At 42.4% G+C, this 20,614-nt stretch overlaps 1 protein-coding gene across 2 annotated transcripts in view; it reads right to left on the bottom strand.

The window, feature by feature from the left end:
• Positions 1 to 20,614, bottom strand: part of Nlk (nemo like kinase) — a 133,174-nt gene that overhangs the window by 23,146 nt on the left and 89,414 nt on the right. For both annotated transcript variants that reach the window (XM_052194272.1, XM_052194271.1), the window contains exon 4: positions 228 to 334. In XM_052194272.1, coding sequence (XP_052050232.1) covers positions 228 to 334 — 107 coding nt within the window. The remainder of the gene's footprint in view (positions 1 to 227; positions 335 to 20,614) is intronic.

Raw genomic sequence — 20,614 nt, 5'->3', positions numbered from 1 at the left:
AGCCTCTTGTTGGTAGGAATATGACTAGCATGCTCAAGGGTCTGCGTTCAATACCTAGCACAATCTCCACACAATCTCCTTAACATCAAACACAAAAACAGCCAAACTTTGGCTAAAACAAAAATGTCTTTGGACAAGAAGGCTTGGAAGGCCAGGATAAAGTTCAAAGTGCAAAATGTCTCATTTATCCCACCACACTCTCTTTCCTTGATAAAGGGAAATCTTACCTCGCAAAATCTGATAAAGAAAAACTTTGACATGATCCGAGCTGAGTGGCTGAGGAGACACGATAATTTTATGTAGGTCACTCTGCATCAATTCTGTGACGACATATCTTCAAATTGTTAAGTTAAGGAGATGTGAGAGAACTGACCCCAACCCCATCAATGTCATCGTCAGATTTAAAGGGTAGCATTCATTCTCAAGGCTGGGAAGTGTGAAGACAGCTAGCTTCTAGATAGGCCGATAAAGATGAGAATTCCAGCGACTACAGGACTAAATGGTGCCTAAATTTAAAAGGATGTACAAGTTTAAGAGACGAAGTAAGCAACCAAGTGATCTCTTTACAATTATTACACAAAAGAAAATTAAAAGTAAATACTCCTAAACAACAATCAGGCCAAGGCAAAGTGTGAAGATCTGTTCATCTCAAGGTTTTGGCTAGTGATGGGAATGTCCTTTAAATTTAAAAGTGGACTGGTGGTCCAGTTTAAACCACCAGCAAAAAAGTTCACAATCCATCCAATGGTGGCTGTGTTATTTTATAAAGAATGATACTGCCCAAAGCACATGAAATGGTGAACTCAAATCCAGGATTCCCCCCCCAATCAGAGCAATGTAACCTTCCACTTGGTTAACTCTGCCTGTTTATAATAAACCTGTTACTGAGCTTCAAGCTCTGTACTCAGATATAGTATCAGGTTTTTATTCAAATGACAAAAAGCTGGAGATTGGGTAGGCATGGGAAAGTGGAATTCAGAATTTTTACAAGACACATAAATGTTACAGAAATTAAGAACCCCCCCCCCCCATTTTTTGCTATATTTATATTAGAGTAATAGACATGCTTTACCCTGGGTGTGGTTAAAAATTCATTAAAAGTTTGCATGATGTCATGATTTAACTACAACATTTCTTTATGTAATCTTCAATTCATAGCTTTTAAAGTGAGGAAGAGACAAGACAGAAGCAGGGCAGAATTTGTGCTAACATGATACGTGGTTGAAAACTGCTGCTTTCAGATGTGTGTGTGTGTGTGTGTGTGTGTGTGTGTGTGGAGTGGGGAGAGACAGGGGACGCTTGGGGGGGCTCTCTGCTCTCTCACTGGTTGATATTTCTGGCTCTTCTGTCCCTTCGCCTTTCCTCCCCTCTGGATGCAGGAACATCCGAGACTTGGTCCTCAGCCCTTTCCTTCTGCACCTTCACCATCTTGAATGCTCAAGTCCGGACCACTCCTTCCCTTCACACCACCAAAAACACAACCCTTTAGTCATCCTTGCTATGTCTCTCCATCTGTCCCTGGGAAAGCTCTGCTGGCTTTATCTTCAGAGCTTAGCTACCATTAGGCCTCTTCTCAAGCCCACTGCCGTCTCTCTGAAAGGTAGCTCTAGATCCCTAAAACACAGCAGCCAGCAAACAGTTTTGTTTTTATATGTACATTGGCATTTAATCTATTGTTTACAAAATAACAATGTTTAAGGTTTTTGTTATAGAACTCAAGTCCTCTAAATAACCAGGCCTTAAGCAGAGAGGGCTGCAAACAGGCTGGGGACACACCCAAACCCAGTGCTGCCCATGTAGGAGGTAGTAAGCAGTTAAGGCTTAAATTTTTTTTCTTAAAGACAGGGTCTATGTAGCTCTGGCTGCCTTTGAACTCACAGAGATCTGCTTGTCTCTGCTTCCAGAATGGTCAGATTAACTGGCACTGGTCATTTTTGACCATCCATCACACACTAACCAAGCCCTATTCCCCTTCCCAGAGAACCACCACTGTCATATAGTGTAACCAACATATGCTCTCTTACCTTCCTTTTGGAAAAGTAGATAGAGGGAAGGAAGGAGGGAAGGAAGGCAGGAAGGAATGCTCGGGATGGAAGAGGAGCGAGAGACTTAACCAAGTACAAATATGTGGGCTTCATTCAGAACCTGCCTAGAGGGAGGCCTTGGATGCAACTGTGGACAGTAGTAGGAGGGAACTGATGCTGTTAGATGCCACAATGCCACACTCATTATGTTAGGATGAGGTACTTAGCAGAAACACATACTTAAGCATTTATAAGTTAAGCAATGTGATTCTTGGAATATATTTTAAAACACTCCACCTCCCTTCAAGGGGTGGGTAGGAAAAGAGAAGACTGGAGAAAAAAATGATCATTTGTTGAAGCTGAACAATCTAGGAATTAGGTTCTTATCTTTACTTTTGGTATTTTTAAAGTTTTAGAGATTTTCCCCCCTCCCCCCTCCCAAAAACAAAAGCAAAGCAAAATAAAAAAAGGTTCTTTGTAAAAACCAAACAAAAAAACCAAAGTAAATAAAAGACCTACCGAGGACCCTGCCTCTTTGAAGTCTCTTTCTCTCTCATTCCCTCTTTGCACATGCTCTTTCTGGCCCCCATCTTGTCTCCCAGTTTGCATGTTGATTTTCCTGGTCCCATTCCTTAGGATCAGTGAAACTGCCTAAGAGCTGCTCCCCCAATAAACCTTTTATATATATATAAAGACAGTCTCCCGTAGCTCAGGCTGGCCTTGGCTCCAGTACACAGCAGATGACCTCATTTTTCCTACCCCCACCCCCCTTTCTCAGTAATGGGAGTACAGGTTTATGCTACTACCCTCATTTCCAGAATTTTCATTTAATGAATCCATCTTGTTGAAAATTCAAGGTTTTTTTTTTTTTTTTTTTTTAGTATTGTAAACAACCTTGAAACAAATATTATACACAGCTTTCTGTGACTGACTGATTTTTTTCAAGTACAATTATAGGACATCATTTTAGGTTTAAAATATAGTTAACAATTTCTCATGCTATTAGAATCTTATTTAATATTCCTCTTTTAATTGTGTCATGAGTTTCTATGTTACTGCTATCAAAGGCACATCAATTATATGTGGATCTTCTCAGGTGAATTCATTTCCCCAGAAAAGAGCCCTATTAGAAATGCGGACTGTGAGTGAGGTGAGGAGTCAGAGACGTCACAGAACAGCATGCCGCGTCCAGGAAAACACCTTTGTACTCTCTCACAGGCTGCAGGATGATGTAGCGTCTTGCTGCTTCCCCCACAGGCATGTAATCAGTCCTTTGTGGTTCATCTGCAGCCCTGCGTTCTGAGCAGACACCTGGTGCCTCCAATTCTGAGTCTTTTAAAACATCCTGAGCCTTTTAAGAATCAACTTGTTTTCCATTCTCATTACAACTACGGTTTCTGCTTTTTAAGTCTGAACTTTTAATCACTTACTAACATTTTAGTATAGTTGAAAACCACTGACATGTTTACTGATCACCTGTTATATGAGAGAGAGAGAGAGAAAGAGAGAGAGAGAGAGAGAGAGAGAGAGAGAGAGAGAGGAACATGGTGGTGAGAGCCAATCTTGGCCTTTTCCAATTTCTTTTCTCACAGGATCTCACACAGCTCAGGCTGGCCCTGCTCCATAGCCCATGATAATCTTGGGTTCTGGGCCCCAGAACTCAGGTCCTCTTGATTGCAGTAAGCACACTCCTCAATCCATTTTTTTTTTTTTTTGAGTCAAGCTCTCATGTCTCAAGAAGAGGAGGACCTCAGACTCACTATGAAGCTGAGGGTGACCTTGAACTGTTCTTCTTGCCTCAACTGAGAAAATAGGGAGATTGGGCTGCAGCCAAGCAAGCCTGTAGTGCATTTTCTCTTTTTCTTTTTTTCTTTTTTTTCCGAGACAGGGTTTCTCCGTATAGTTCCGGCTGTCCTGGAACTCACTCTGTAGACCAGGCTGGCCTCGAACTCAGAAATCTGCCTGCCTCTGCCTCCCAAGTGCTGGGATTAAAGGCGTGCGTCACCACCACCCGGCTTTTTTTTATTTTTTTTTTAATTTTTTTTGTAGTGCATTTTCTTAATTAGTTACTATATAGGAGGACCCATACCATGGTGGGTGGGGCCAGCTCTCACTGGTGGTGTTGAGTTCTATAAGAAAGCAGGCTGAGCAAGTCACGGGGACTAAGCCATAAGCAGCACCCTCCATGGCCACTGCATCTGTTCCTGCCTCCAGGTTCCTTCCTTGTTGAAGTTCACGTTATGACATCATAAACAGTGACGTGGAAGAATATACCTAACAAACCCTTTCTTCTCCAGCTCGTTTCTGGTTATGGTGTTTCACCATAGCAACAGCAACCCTAAGGCACCAACAAGCATTCTTGCAACTGAGTCACATGCTCTGCCCCTTTGCTGTATTTTCTACTGTATTTTCACTTGTAAAGCTGAATTCCGTATTAAGAATATTAACCCTTCTGAATATACTAATTTTTTTCCTAAGAAATATTAATCATAGGGCAGAAATAGAAAACCACTACAATTTTGCTCCAGGTTAAGCAGACACACACGCAGAGTTTCTGATACTAGGTCTCACTATATGCAGTCAGGGCTTGCCTCCGACTTTCATTCTGCTTCAGGCTTCTCAGTGCTGGGATTACAAGTATGTGTGTGCCTTGACTCCTGGCTTCAATCCTTGAATTGTGCTGGCTCTCTAACTTTCAGAGGCCAAGTAAAGGAACATTACATAGAGGAAACCAAGTGAAAAGGAAAAACCTCCACAGATGCCATTATTGTGTTCCACAGATTTGGATGTTGGTGTTCCCAAGTCTCGCATGCTGAAATCCTAACTCCAGAATACTGGGAGGAAGAGCCTTTTGGGGGGTGATTAGGTGATTAGGGCAGAGCCCTCATGCATGGGATTAGTTCCCCATAAAGAGGCCTGAGGGAGCTCATTAGTAGCACAGTCCCACTGTTGTAGGTTAGTGAAGAAAAGAGTCTGCAGCAGGAAGAAGGCCCTTAGCAAGGCACCCAATACACCGGCTGAATCTCAACACTGAACTTCCCATCTCCAGAACAAATTCCTGCTATGTATAAGCTATGCAGATTTCAGTACATTTTTGTAATACCAAAAGGGAGTAGGATAGTTGTCAAGCTGAGGTTTTATTCTAGGAAAACAAGTCCTAAAGAGAGGACACACTGAAGCACTTATCTTTGTGGGATGTCTGACCTGTCTGCCGACTTTCCTAACAATTCTCTTCTCCAACATGCAATGTTCTTTTCTTGCCTTCCACACCACAGGACTGGCAGACCAGCTGTGACACCAGAAACTTCAGTGTTAGTGCGACAGCTGGCATGCATGCAAGCAAGCAGAAGGGCAACTGACACTTAGTAAATCTACCTTGAACCCAGGAAGCAAACTGATGCAAACGCCAGGAGCAGAGATCAGCAGGAAGGGCATTGTGTGCTTTCCACTCAGGCAGACTGTATTTTCAAGAAAGGAGCAGCTGTAAATTATCAGATGCTATAAACTGAATTCAGGTACTCTCTGAGAGAGAGCAGGAAGCACCCTTACCTGCTGAGTCATCTCTCTGGCCACAACAGATACTTTTTTGGGGGGGGGGGGTTGGATTTGGTTTTTCTTCGAGACAGGGTTTCTCTGTGTAGCCCTGGCTGTCCTGGAATTCACTCTGTAGATCAAGCTGGTCTCGAACTCAGAAATCCACCTGCCTCTGCCTCCCAGAGTGCTGGGATTACAGGCGTGCACCACCACTGCCTGGCCAGATACTTTATACAACTAAATGCTCCTTTCTGAAGAAGAAGGAAAAAAAAAACCCAAAACAACAACAAAAACCAAAAGCAAACCAAAACCCCCTTGAAAAAACAAAACCTTATAGACACCAAGCCAAGATAAAGTTCACACCTGAACTGGAATATTGGATAAACTGGAATATTGACAAGAATTTCATATCACTAAATAGAGGATGACTTGAAACAAACCAGGTCTTCCAAACTAAGACCACAAATTCATGTGCACATGTCCTTACAAACTAATCCATTAGGCGTTTCTTTTCCAAGGCATTGCTAGATCTAAGTAGCTATATTGCCATGTCACTGTCCTCAGGACCCAGGGACTTGAAATCCCTTCCAGCCAACCTTCTAGGAAAGTATTTACAGAGAAGTTACATGAATGCTTAGACTTACTTTGTTCATAAGAGGATGAGAGGCTGGGTAGGTTCTAGCTAAGTCAGAAGTCCAGGCAAAAAAACACACCTGCCGACTTCTCTGTTCTTCTGCTCAGCTCTGTGAAGAAATGTCCTTACTCCCTTTTTAACTGGTTCTGAATGTACAACATTGAAAATTAAGATGTTTTTAAAAAAATTATTAAAACAGCAAAAAATGAAGTTTTTCATGCTTTAAGTTTAGCATAGTACAGTCTGAAGAGAAACGCGTCTTTATTCCATGAATGGAGCATTTAAATAAAAATAAGCAAACAAAACAATCCCAACCACCAGGACATTTAAGATTTTTTTTCAGAAAAGACAATTCCCAAATTTGAAAATCAAGCACTGTATCTGCAAAAACCTAGAGGTAACATTTCATTGTAAGGTCTCTGCTTTGCTCTTGCAAAACCCTCTGAAGTCTCAATCCCCAGCATAATGTTTCCCAGATGTCTAAACTAGTTGCCATGCCAACTAAAGCAGCTTAAATTAAATGAGGGCCTGAAGCGGCACCTGCATCACTCCAGGTCTGTTGCACATTAAATAAAGCTCTCTTGACAGGGCCTCAGAGGTGCCATTAACTTGAACAGCATCTATCTGATTATTGTTTGAGTAATTTAATGAGGGTCTCCACACAAGAGTAAAAACAGGGTACTATTACCCTCTCTTGGTCCTTCTAAATGGGACAGCCTCTTTAACAGCTGGTGTGCCTACTGGGTCAATGACTTGCGATGGTCTTTTAAGTTATCATCGGGTAAAGATGACCTACAGAACCAGTGCTTAGGCTTCCAGGAGAATATTAGCAGATTAACCATTTCCTAGATAAAAACTTGTCATTAAAAATAAGATCATTAAATACACACTGTGCATGGTGTGCCAACCTCAGAGTGATTTGAACAGCCCTGCTATAAAATAAATTGCTGCTGATTGCAGCAATTAGTTAAGTAGTTCCATGAAATATGAATTTCAAAATGTGCTGATTTGCTGCAGAGAAATGACGGGTGCAAATGAATGACAATCAGGTTTGGGAGCAGGCACCGCAGCGCTCTGGCGTCCAGATAGTGTCTCTGTGCTGCTTTAAGAAGTTGATTTCTTTTTGAAAGGTAACATTTCAAGGTGTTTTTTTGTTTGTTTGTTTGTTTTTGTTTTTTGTTTTTTCGAGACAGGGTTTCTCTGTGTAGTCCTGGCTGTCCTGGAACTCACTCTGTAGACCAGGCTGGCCTCGAACTCAGAAATCTGCCTGTCTCTGCCTCCCAAATGCTGGAACTAAAGGCGTGCACCACCACTGCCCGGCACATTTCAAGTTTCTTTACTGCTTTCTCAAATATTGTTTACCAGAGGATGTTACTTTAACAGATATACAAAACCAGGCTAGAGAGTTTATGTTAATTAGCAGAAATCACATCACCAGTCAGGACAAAGCCAAGACTACCTACCTTATATTTCTTATTTTTTTAAAGATTCATTTCTATTAATTATTTTATTATTGCATATTTTTGAATGCAGGGTGGTGGGGTGGTTGGAGCTCGTGAGTGCAGGTACTTGCAGAGGTTGGAGAGTCTCCTGCACATGGGGTTGGGTATTTAACTCAAGTCCTCTGGAAGAGTAGTATATGTTCTAAACTACTGAGCCATTGTTTCAGCCCATGGTCTGAGATTTCCTGACTCCAATTCTATGCTTTCTTCACTGGAACTTGGCTTTACATACCTACAACTTCATGCTGTGAATCAAGCATCACTATGGTATGCAAATGCCATAGCTTGCTTGCTTTCTTTCTTTCTTTCTTTCTTTCTTTCTTTCTTTCTTTCTTTCTTTCTTTCTTTCTTTCTCCCCCGCCCCCCCCCCCCACCCCCAGACAGGGTTTCTCTGTGTAGCCCTAGCTGTCCTGGAACTCACTCTGTAGACCAGGCTGGCCTCGAACTCAGAAATCTGCCTGCCTCTTGCCTCCCAGAGTGCTGGGATTAGAGGTGTGCGCCACTACCGCCCTGGCCATAGTTTTCTTTCTACTGCTGTGAAATAACACCATTAACACCTGGGAACATCCTTCAGCTCCATCTTGCAGGGAAATCAGGGCAGGAACTCAAAGCAGGAACCTGGATGTGGGAAGTGATGCAGGGGCTATGAAGAAATGGTGCTTACTGGCTTGCTTAGCCTGTTTTCTTACATACCAAAGATCACCAGCTCAGGGCACCCAAAATGGGCCCTTCCATATCAACCATCAATTAAGAGAAATACCCCTATAGGCTGGCCTACAGACCAATGTTATGGAAGCATTCCTATTTACAAGTAATAAATATACCAGTCTGGGAGATGACACAATACTATGTTTAAACCTGCTTTAATGATGTTGAAGTCTGACTTTTGGTTTTGTTTTGTTTTTCGAGACAGGGTTTCTCTGTGTAGCTCTGGCTGTCCTGGAACTCACTCTGTAGATCAGGCTGGCCTCAAACTCAGAAATCCGCCTGCCTCTGCCTCCCAAGTGCTGGGATTATAGGCACGCACCACGCCGAGCTAGAAGTCTGACTCTTTGCCTTTTCAATGTAGAACATCAATTGATCCACCAAATGATGCTACCCTTCTGCTAGTAACTGAAAAGGAACAAGGGTTAAAATGTATCTCAGGAGGGCTGGCTCGGAGCTTAAGAGCACTGGCTGCCCTTCCAGGTGGTTCCCAGGTTCAGTTCCAGGCACCCACATGGCAGCTCACAGCTGTCTGTACCAGTTTCAGGGGATCTAGAACCTCACAAAGACACATGCAGGCAAAACATCAATGCCCATAAAATTAATTAAAAACTATCTCAATTTCACTATTTCACTATTTCTTTGCCTATTTCCACTTCCTAAGCATCCACTGTCTCTAGTCTTGTTCATTTTATCCTGTTAGTCAAATTTTACAGCTCTGAAAATTCATGAATCCACCCATATAAATTCTCCATCCATGTAAATTATGTGGTTATTTAAATCACTTCATAGTCTCTATTACTTCTGAGAGAAAATAAGAATGACTATGCTCCCTTCCTCCAACAAATTTATGTACATGTATATATAAAAAGGACAAGGGATTCCAGGGTAATTTTTGGGCTGCAGTAACATAGAGGCGTAGGTTATTGGCCCTTAATAGGAACCCAGAAAAATATAAATTAGATTAGTTTGGTAAGAAGTCAAAGGTACTGTAAGTTCGGAAGTCATTAGATGATAAAAGAAATGAAAGCAGGCTAGGGGTTTCCCTTGGAAACACAGTGCTTGCTCAGACAATGTTATAGCCCTGGGGTCTGTGGCCAGCAGCTGCAGGCGTCAGAGAAGGATGGTTACTGTGGTTAACTTCTTGGGCTTGAGGTGTTTTTCAGTGATGCCATGAGCTACTCAGGGGTCTGAGGCAGCAGGACCCCCACTTTGAGGCCTTCCTGTGCTACACAGTAAGTTCAAGCCCAGCCTGTACAACTTAGTGAGACTGTCTCAAAATAAAGATAGCTGGGACTGCAGCTCAGAAAAAGAGCCCATACAAGGCCACTGTTCAATCTCTAGGGCCCAATACACAGAAAAAAGGAAAATAGAAAAGGAATAAGCAAATATCAGTCTTTACTTTCTATCAAATGAAATGTCACATATAGGGTATTAGTGCACCATGCTCATATTTCTCTGCAAAAGACAATTACATATCATTTTTTAAAAATCCCTTTATCTCCAGCTGTAGGACATCTGCTGCTCAAGTCTTCTGACTTCAAGGCAACAGTACCCATGTGCATGTACTCCTACACAGAGACAAAAGGATGCACATGATTAAGTAAAAATGATCTTTAAAAACTCATGTAAACAGATCACCGGTGTGTGTGTGTGTGTATATGTATATATATATACATATATATATATATGTATAAACTTAACCCAATGACAGGACATCTTTAGAATAATGCACACTAAGTGTCTGCAGCGGAGCTGGGCATGACAATGACCAAACACCACTTCCTGCCAGACTGCCACAAAGGCTGCTTAGGACAGAATCAGAGTAAAAATAGGGCTAAAAAAATATTCTGGGGATCAAGGAAATGAAGTGGGACAGAGAGGAAGGAAAAGGAGGAGGGGTGTTCAGAAGTAAAAACAGGTTTGTATAATTTATTCTGATAGAAAAGATTATGAGAAGATTAGAAAATTAATCTAGAACCTCAATGGTAAGCTTTCCCTGACCTCTTGCTTCAATTAAAACAAATGTGAACTATGATCAATATTTACTTAACCCATCCTTAGAACGCTACATCTACTTTAGGAAGTAATTTAAGAACTCGGGATAATCAGCTTCATGCCAGAAATACTGACTGCCCCACTGTCAAAGGCAATCCTGCAGAGAAAGGGCAACACAATCACCACAGAAACAAACGCTGACATCAAATTCTGACCTTCTATTAACAGTAAGATGATTGAGTACTTTTCTGTTTTTAAGAAGTCATGATTACTCAAGTAGTCTGAGTCTGCAGGACTGATGCCAGGAGCATCTTTGTTTAACCATCATCATTAGCATCCATAAATACTGACTGGGTACTAAGTGGGTGTCGAGAGCATGCTAACTCAATGACGGGACGGAGAAAGAGGATGGATGGATGTGTGGCAAACAGTCAAGGGACCGAGGAGAGACTGGCACTGTATGAAAGAATGACACGGCAAGGACAACAAGGAAACAGAATTATTTCATGCATGGACACAGACACTTGGCCAAAAGGAAGAACAATTGCTACAGTCTTCACATTTTGTTATGCACCTCACTTTACTTTGTTTTTCCTATTCCCACTAACTCAGAGAAGTCAGTCCTATTTTCAAAATCACTACATAGAGAAGAAGGGCATCTAGAAGGGTAAACGAACGAATCAGAGGTCACACCAGCTGGAACCAGACCTCTGGTGCTAGAGTCCAGCCCTTGTTCTCAACTCTACCCTGTTCGTTAAAAAATGAAGCAAACCCCAGAAATATAAAACCACATGACAAGATAAGAACAAAATAATTACACTTCAGAAGGGAAAAAGGCTTGGAAACTGATCTTTGAAAATAAGAAGTTGAACAGACTTGGCGGGTGGGAAGGTGCAGACCCTAAATGACCAGGGTTACAATCTTGACTCTGCCATTTACGTTGGCAACATTAGGCAAGTTATGTAACTTTTCTGTGCTTATAAAATAGGCACAATGATGTTCTTGCCAGGATTCAGGCAACTGTGTTTAGAATCACACAGTGTCTGGCACAAAAGGGAAAGGTATGAGGTGGCAGCCATCATTATCATCCTCACAAGGAGAAAGGGCAGAGCTTGTTAAGCCTCAGTACCAGGAGCTGTGCCAGATGCTGGACACACATAATTCACCCACTTGTTAAGGAGAGTGCCATCAAGTAACCTTCTCAAGGTGAGAAGTTAGAAAGCTGGGCAGGGGATTAAGATAGGAACTCAGGACCACTTGAAAAAAATGTATGACTGTGTTCTTATCCTTCCCTCTTTCCTTCTACCAGGTATGTTGAGAGTCAGTGGGGAAAGACTCCAGGTGAAGTAAAAGAACATAAGAAGAAAACTGACGCACATGGGAGGCAGAGGCAGGCGGATGAGGCCAGGCTGGTCTACAGAGTGAGTTCCAGGAGAGCCAGGGCTACACAGAGAAACCCTGTCTCGAAAAACCAAAACAAACGAACAAAATCCCCCCAAAAATCCCAAAAATAAAAACAAAAGAAAACTGACAACATTCTAAATAGTTCTTTCAAGCCAGTGGGATTTCAAAATGAAAGACCAGGCAATCTCAAAAGAGCATCACTGCTGAAGGAAGAAAAGACTATTCATTTTTTTTTTTTGGTTTTTTGGATTCCCCCCCCCCCCCCCCAGACAGGGTTTCTCTGTGTAGCCCTGGTTGTCCTGGAGCTCACTCTGTAGACCAGGCTGGCCTCAAACTCAAATCCGCCTGCCTTTGCCTCCCAGAGTGCTGGGATTACAGGAGTGCTTAAGACTATTCATTCTTAAGGAAGAGAGGTATCACCTTGTAGCTCAGGCTGGTCTTAGCCTCCCAGATGCTGAGATTATAAATGTGCCTACTCCTGGCTATTCAATTGCTATCTTTTAACTTTTTGGCCTTGTAGTACACTTTATTTTTATTTTATATTTTTTTGGTTTTTTGAGACAGGGTTTCTCTGTGTAGTCCTGGCTGTCCTGGAACTCACTCCGTAGACCAGGCTGGCCTCAAACTCAGACATCTGCCTGCCTCTGCCTCCCAAGTACTGGGATTAAAGGGTTGTGCCACCACTGCCTGGCTGTATTTTTATTTTTTAATTATTTTATTTTCCATGTGTATAGATGCTTTGCCCACATGTATTATTTGTGTACTGCATGCATACTTGGTGGCTAGGGGCCAGAAGAGGGTGTCAGATCCCTTGGGACCTGGGTTACTTATAAGCCACTAAGTTGATAGTGCGAATTGAAGCTGGGTCCTCTGAAATAACAGTAGGTACTCTTTTTGTTGTTGTTTTCTTTTTTTTTGTTGTTTTTTTTTGTTGTTGTTTTTGTTTTGTTTTGTTTTTCAAGACAGGATTTCTGTATGTTTAGCACTGGCTGTCCTGGAACTCACTCCACTGAGATGGCCCATCTCTCAGCTTGTGTTGTTCATGTATTAATGCAGTCTTATGTGAGTTCTTCTGGTCCTGGAAAACATTATGTTCATCACAGGTACATTCCTCTAGATTCAGTCACATATGTACAAAAAGCTCTTGTGCCAGGAAAAGAGTTTTCTATAGGAATGAGTCACTTTAAGAAGTGTAGGTGGCCTGGAGAGACGGCTCAGCAGTTAAGAGTATTGGTTGTTCTTCCAGAAGTCCTGAGTTCAATCCTCAGCACCCACATGGTAGTTCACGACTATCTAGGGATCTGATGCCCTCTTCTGTCATGAAGACAAGTGGTACAAATAGAGCAATAGATCTTAAAAAAGTAAGTAGGTCTACATATTTGGTTTCCTACAAACTGAAAATTAAAAAAGAGAACTCTTAAGAGCTAATCTCTGTGAGAACTCAGGGAACTTCCCATGTGAATTCCTGGCATTAACAACCAGCTATAGGTTAGCATCTTGCAATTGAGCACTGTACACATCTGAAGCCAAAGCCTGAGCTGGCAAAGTGGTGTAGTGGGCAAAGGCTCAACTGACCAACTCCTGCAAGTTGTTCTTTAGTTTCTGAGTGAGCACCCCTCCCCCACAAGTAGATAAGAGTAATAAAAATAGCTGGCCTTGAACTTCCTTTGTAGTCCATGCAGGCCTTGAAGTTTCTACCTCTGCCTCCTAAGTAGCTTTCACCACCAGGCTCAGTACAACCTAATCCAATTTTCTACCATCTGGTTTTCTTGCCTCCTCTAAGTATCAGTAAGAGGAAAAAGAGTTCCAATTAGATATGTAACATTAAACCTATGGCCAATTATGTGATCCAGGGGTATTAATATTTAACAACATGCATAGAGCAAAACATTAGAACCAGTAGCATAGAAATAAAGAGCTCACTGATAAAATACAGGCCTGTGCTAGTGTTAGGTCTATTAAGTTTCCTGAGGTACTGCTCTCAAATCGAGTTGCTAGCAGGAGACACAGCTGGTCTGTGAAGTAGCTACGCGCCCCACTGATTCCCCACATCCTCCAATTAAGGTGAGTCTGATATATTTATAGTGGCTTCTGAAACCTCCAGGTCTCCACCTAGCACATGCACCCTGGTACCTAGCAACCTTAAAAAAAAAAAACCAAAAAACAAACAAACAAACAAACAAAAAAAAACATGGAGTCACAACAGTGAGACATGACAGAAAGATCAAATACATCTAGTCCCAGGAGTTTTCCTTAAGCCCCCACACCTGAATTACGTCTGGCAGGCAGCTCACAATCAAAGGTTAAGCAGAAGGGTAAGCAGTCTGTGAGATGATAATAGGGCTCTCTGGCTTCTCAGAGGCTCAAATTAGGTGTGCCTTTGTAGATCTGATCCGCTAAAGTCCAGAGCTGCTGCATTTCATTCGCACCAGCTGGGGAGGGTTAGAGATATATTTATATTTTAATGGAGAGGTGAAAAGATTAGAGTGGAGCTCTCCCATCCCCACTTCACCTGGAACAAAGGTGTTTCAAAGAGCTGGTGCGAATAAGTTGTTCCAACTCTAGTGACTCTTTAAAGGAGAGAAGGGAAAAATTCTGAGTCAGAACTTTTAAACAGCCTCCTTTTAAAAATAACCTGGGTAACCTTTGTGCAGATCGGAAGGGCTGGCAAAGACCCTAAAGAAGATGTGACAATTGTTACAGGGAGGAGGTTCTCGAGATTTCAGGCTGAAGGAGCAATTTATGCCAAAAATCTATTTAGTGAGAAAGAGTTGGTAAAAGTAATAGAAAAGCAGGAAGGTCCACAGAGGATCTACTCTGGACAGATGGTTTAGCAGTGCTACTATTAACCATATCTTCAAGGGAAAAAGAACACAAGGTACTAGAGTTAGTCCATTCCAAATTAAGAGCTAGGACCTTTAAATTTTTCTTGAGTGTTTTGCCTACATGTAGGTTCATGGCCCAGTGAGGCGGGTGATCTGCAGCCAGGGTTGGACTGATGCCCTGGGATGGGCTTACAGATCCAAACCTGGATCCTCCAGAAGAACAACCAATGCGATTAACCACGTAGTCATGTATCACCCCAGCACAACAACTAAAAACCTTACTTTTACAAAATTTTACTCTATGGTTGGAGATGGCCACTCAGCAGATAAGAGCACTGCCTGCTGTTCCAGAGGACCAGGGTGCAGTTCCCAGGACCCACGTGGCAGTTCACACATGTAGTGAGAATTTCGTTTTTGTTTTAATCCCAGATACGGGATATAGGGCTGTTTCAGATTGTCCAGAGCAGCTGATTTGCCTCATGCTCTAGCAGGGGTGTGGTTTTGCTGGTACAGATAGTTTCTGCGATTGCGTGACATTTGGAATTCTTGGGACTCTTCAGAGGGTATATAAATGCAAGGCCCTGAGAGGCAGAGGTGCTGGTGGTTGGTTGCTGCTGGTCACAGTTTATTAAGTAGTTGTGTGCAAGGAAGAAAGAAGAAATTAGGTATCTGAATGGCAAAAATCAAACTTGCCCTGAGGAACTCAATGTGCCTAATCAGCAGGAGGAAGTCTACTGATAAGTTTCCTCTGTTCCCCTCTATCCTTTCTTCCCTTCTATCTAATGTTAGGGGGTTGGAAAGGGTGGAAAAAAGAAATCAACAAAGTAGCCAAAATCAGGCTACAAGTGGGCAGCAAGGGAGGAAGAAGTCTAGCCAAAGGAAAGAGGATCCTGCTGCCCTGACTAGAGGCTCTAGTATCACTCTCAAGCTTCACCCCCCAAGCCCCACCCAACTCCTCCACTCCAGCCCTGCCATAGCCCCAGAGCGCTTCAGGGGCACTTACCACCCACACTTTATTTAGACATAAAGACTTACAGAACCAAACCACTGCTCAGGGGTAACCCTCATGTCAGCAACTGGGGAGGACCCAGCAGTCTTTGCAGACTAGGAGGGACAACATCTATTGACTAATGTAACCATTCTATTCTCCAGGACTGATGTGGGCGCAGCAGGGTGCAAACCCAGGACCACTCCTAAATTTAGGGACATTTGTGGATAGGGAGATGGGGTGGGTCCCTATGGCTGGGACTTATATGTTGGCCTCTCCTTCAGTCTGAAGCTTTTCTACAGTAGGCCTGGGGGTCAGCACAGAGGATGGGAGCTGGAGAGTGGTTAAAGAATCCTTGTTCCTTAGCAGACTTCTCTTTCCTCCCCTTTCAGCAGCAAATGCCTATTATGCAATTCTGTCTCTAAGTCCAGTTCCAGAAGATCCAACACACTCATAGATACACATGAAGGCAAAACATCAACGCACATAAAAAATAAATACATCAGTGAAAATTGATGAGTATGGTGGCACATGCCTTTAATCCCAGCACTTGGAATGCAAAGGCAGGAGGATCTTTGTGAGTTTGAGGCCAGCTTGGTTTACAGAGCAAGTTCTAGGACAGCCAGGGCTACAGAGAGAAACCTTCTCTCTCTCTTTCAAAAAAAATTCAATTAATTTAATTTCCAATAGGATTGGAGAGATGGTCAGTGGATACTGTTCTTATAGAGCCTTGACTTGATTTCAAGCACCCATACTGGGCAGCTTACAACCACCTATAACTCCCATTCCAGAGTATCCAGTGCCCTCTTAGGCCTCCATGGGCATCTGCACTTACATGAACATATCCTATGTGTATGTGTGTGTGTGTGTGCATATTTCAATCATACACATGCACATAATTTAAAAACAAACACTCAGAGGCTAGAAGGCCAGCTCAGAGATCAAGAGCAATCTCTAGCATCCCAGAGGACTGAGTTTGATTCCCAACACCTATGTTGGCCTCCATGGGCATACACATAAAGAAACATACACATAATTTAAAAAAAATTAAAAATTAAAAAGATAAAACTTAAAACATGTTCTTCACCATAACCAGAGACAGTCTGCTACTTACTTCCAGAACTCTGTGACAGTCCTTCTACCACTCATGAACATATAATGGCTATCATCACCCGCACAAGACCCGAATAAGATCGAGCCAGTCAACTTTCCAGTATATGGAGGAGCCATTTACAGTTGATGGCTGCTGGGAGACGCAGTCAGGCTTCTTTAAGTGTGTGGCCTCTGATGGATAGACTATATTCCAATGGATCGCCCAAACACATTATATATGGGCAGCACAAATTGGGCTGTATGGTTCATTACCCTAGAGGACACAAAATTTTGAAGAGTAGGAAGGTGGGGGGGGGAGTGGCAGGTAAATATGACCAGAATATAAACATATTTTAAGAAAGGAAGTCCACTTACTCATGTCAATGCCATCAGACACCCGTGTGTTTAACAGACCCTGCTACTTTCTTATAGTGTTGCTGAGTTCTAGCTCTGTGAGGCCTTCCCTGACTACAGTTCCAAATGCTCCCCTGCCCATCTGTCTCATTTTAGTCTTTGAAATAACTGAGGCAGTAACCATTATTATTTAAATTTCATAATGAGGAAATAGAGGCACCATGAGATTATGAAACATGCTCAAGATCACACAAACAGTAAGACACAAAGAAAATATTCAAACCTAGGAGTCAACTTCAGCATGCCATAGCTTCTGTCACTGTAGGAGATTTCCCTCCTTTGATCTCAGGCTAGCTGAATTCTGAACCAATCATAATGATTTTGAAATAAACCTAGAACGGTGGTCAATACCAAGAACACTTATTGGAGGAACCACCAAGTCTTTGTATTCACAAGAAAGGGAACCATGTTGCTGGGCAGACTAATGTCAGAATACTCTGGCCGGGCATGATGGTGCATATATTTGGGAGGTAGGAACAGGGGTGCTGCCATGAGTTCAAGGCAAGCCTGGTCTATACACGGCAAGACCCTGTCTCAAAAACAAAACAAGGGCTGGTGAGATATCTCAGTGGTTCAGAGCACTGACTGCTCTTCCAAAGGTCCTGAGTTCAAATCCCAGCAACCACATGGTAGTTCGCAACCATCTGTAATGAGAGCTGATGGCCTCTTTTGGGGTGTCTTAAGACAGCTACAGGGAGTGAGACCAGAGTGGGTAGGGCCGGAGTAAGGGCTGGAGAGTTGGCTCAATGGTTAAGAGTACCAACTGCTCTTCTGGAGGTCCTGAGTTCAAATCCCAGCAACCACACAGTGGCTCACAACCATCTATAAAGAGATTTGATGCCCTCTTTTGGGGTGTCTGAGGACAGTGTACTTACATAGAAATAAATAAATAAATCTTTAGAAACAAAACAAAACCCAACCAACCACCACCACCACCACCACCACCACCACCACCACCACCAACAACAACAAAACCAAAATATGGAAATAGGGAAAGACAATTTCCATATTCCTCTGTCTGGTCTGCTAACTCATTTTAGAATAAAGTGAAAAAATAAAACTGATCCAGGGCAGGGAGGGAACGGTAAACATAAGGACCAGAGTTCAATCCCAGCATACAATCCCAGAGAAAAGCTAGGCACAGTGGCATGCTGTAGTATCAGTGCTAGGGAGTTACAGACAGAAGACTCCCTGGGTCTTGCTGAGCAGGCAGGTATAGCTCAGTCCATGAGGGCTAGTTTCAGTGAGAGACCTGGCCTTTAAAAATTTGGAGGAGAGTCATTGGTGGTGTACGCCTCTTTGATTCCAGTACTCAGGAGACAGAGGGAGGAGAATCTTTGAAGTTCAAGGCCAGCCTGGTCTACAGAGCAGGTTCCAGAACAGTTAGGCCAGTTACATTGAGAAATCCTGTCTCAAACAAACAAACAAACTAAAACAACAACAAAACCAAAATAAAACTATTTTATTTTGGAGAGCAACTGAGAAAAACACCTGATGTTGACTCCTGGCTTTCATACCACCGCACACAGAATTAACGAAAACAATCAAAATACAAAAAGTGAATAAAACAATTTATTATAGCATTCAGAGAATGAGAAGCATGTGGGTTTGTAAACTATTAGAAATGCCTCCTCTACATTGTGAAGATGTTATGCAAATATGTCCAAAAAAAAAAATCCCATGGCTAAGTAGGCACCTTAATAGGGCTAGTCACTGAAGCAGTTCCAGGTGAGCACATGAGAAAGGTTCCATACAGTTACATAAAAATTACCTAGCTGGAGCCGGTGGTAGCACACGCCTGTAATCCCAGCACTCTGAGAGGCAGAGGCAGAGGCAGAGGCAGAGGCAGAGGCAGACAGATTTCTGAGTTTGAGGCCAGCCTGGTCTACAGAGTGAGTTCCAGGATAGCCAGGGCTATAAGAGAGAAACCCTGTCTTAAAAAAATCAAATACATCCCCCCGCCCCAAATTACCTAGCTGCGCACAGTGGTGCACACCTTTAATCCCAGCATTTTGGAGGCAGCAGCAGGTGGATCTGAGTGTGAAGCCAGTCTGGTCTACATATTGATTTCCAGGCCAGTTAGGTCTATACAATGAGTCCTAGTTTTTAAAAATTACAAATAACCTGTTGGGTTAAATGCTCATTATCTATCTAGAATTCAAAGTAGAGCAAGCTGGCTACTGAAGAACACATGCTCTACATGCAATGAGCTACTGATATTATATACTTTTATAGAATAAAATCAGTGCCTTTAACTGATTTAACTGGATTGAGAAAATGGAGAACCCATTGTATCAAACATTTTCTATAGAATAGATGTGAAGAGAAAGCCCTGAAAAGCTAACTTTAGTTCCAATCACTTTTTACTGATTTTTGTTGTTCTTGTTTTGTTTTTCGAGACAGGGTTTCTCTGTGTAGCCCTGGCTGTCCCAGAACTTACCCTGTAGATCACACTGGCCTGGAACTCAGAAATCTGCCTGCCTCTGTCTCCCATGTGCTGGGACTAAAGGTGTGTGCCACAATCCCCCAGCTTATTTACCAATTTTAAATAATGGAAACAGATCGATCTATTTCCAATTTACACTGTACAGCATACAACAGTAAGCCAGATTATAAAAAGAGATCTTAGAATATTAAATATTAAGTTGGCTTCACATTTAGAAAGTTTTACAATTATTTTTCTTTCTTTTAAAAGAATCTTCATCTTAAACCAAGTATAGCAGTTATGCGGTACATTCCCAGAACTGAGGAGGCTTAGGCAGGAAAACTGCTACATTTGAGGCCAGTCTGGGATACATAATGAAAATTCCCCGTCCAAAAAATGGCCTTTCTCTAAACTCATACAGATCTGCCAATCTCCAGCTCCCATATGCTATCAATCCCAGGATTGAACCTGTTTTACTTTTTTTTTTTTAAACTTTTTAAATCTTTTGTTGTTGTTGTTGTTGTTATTGCTTGAGACAGGGTTTCTCTGTGTAGCCCTGGCTGTCTGGAACTCACTCTGTAGACCAGGCTGGCCTCAAACTCAGAAATCCGCCTGCCTCTGCCTCCCAGAGTGCTGGGATTACAGGCATGTGCCATCACCGCTCGGCGAACCTGTTTTTAAAATATTTCTAAAGTCATTTATGATTGATCAGGAGTAAGAGCCTATAGAGGTCAAGGACAACTTTGGGGAGTCGGTTCTGTTTTTCCACTGTGGGGGATGGTTCTTGGGATCAAACTTTAGTTATCAGGCCTGGCTCAAGCATCTTTATCTCAATGTGATGCATGTGACTTTTCCAAAGGACACAGAAAATCCATGCATGCTATAGTTTACCAAACTCTCTCAGCCAGATTCTCTTATAAAAGAACAACAGTTAAAACATGCTCTAATCTGTTTCAAATATGAATTCTAAACTCCTGCCATATCCAACTGAAGGAAAATTTCCAACCATAAATACAAGACTTTATGAATTCTCATTCTTTACTTTTCTCCTCCTTTTCAAATCAAGTCC

Source organism: Apodemus sylvaticus, chromosome 10 (genome assembly GCF_947179515.1).
Source record: "Apodemus sylvaticus chromosome 10, mApoSyl1.1, whole genome shotgun sequence".
Lineage (NCBI taxonomy): Eukaryota > Metazoa > Chordata > Mammalia > Rodentia > Muridae > Apodemus > Apodemus sylvaticus.
The sequence above is the reverse complement of the archived record's forward strand: the minus strand, read 5'-3'. Positions and strand labels throughout refer to the sequence as shown.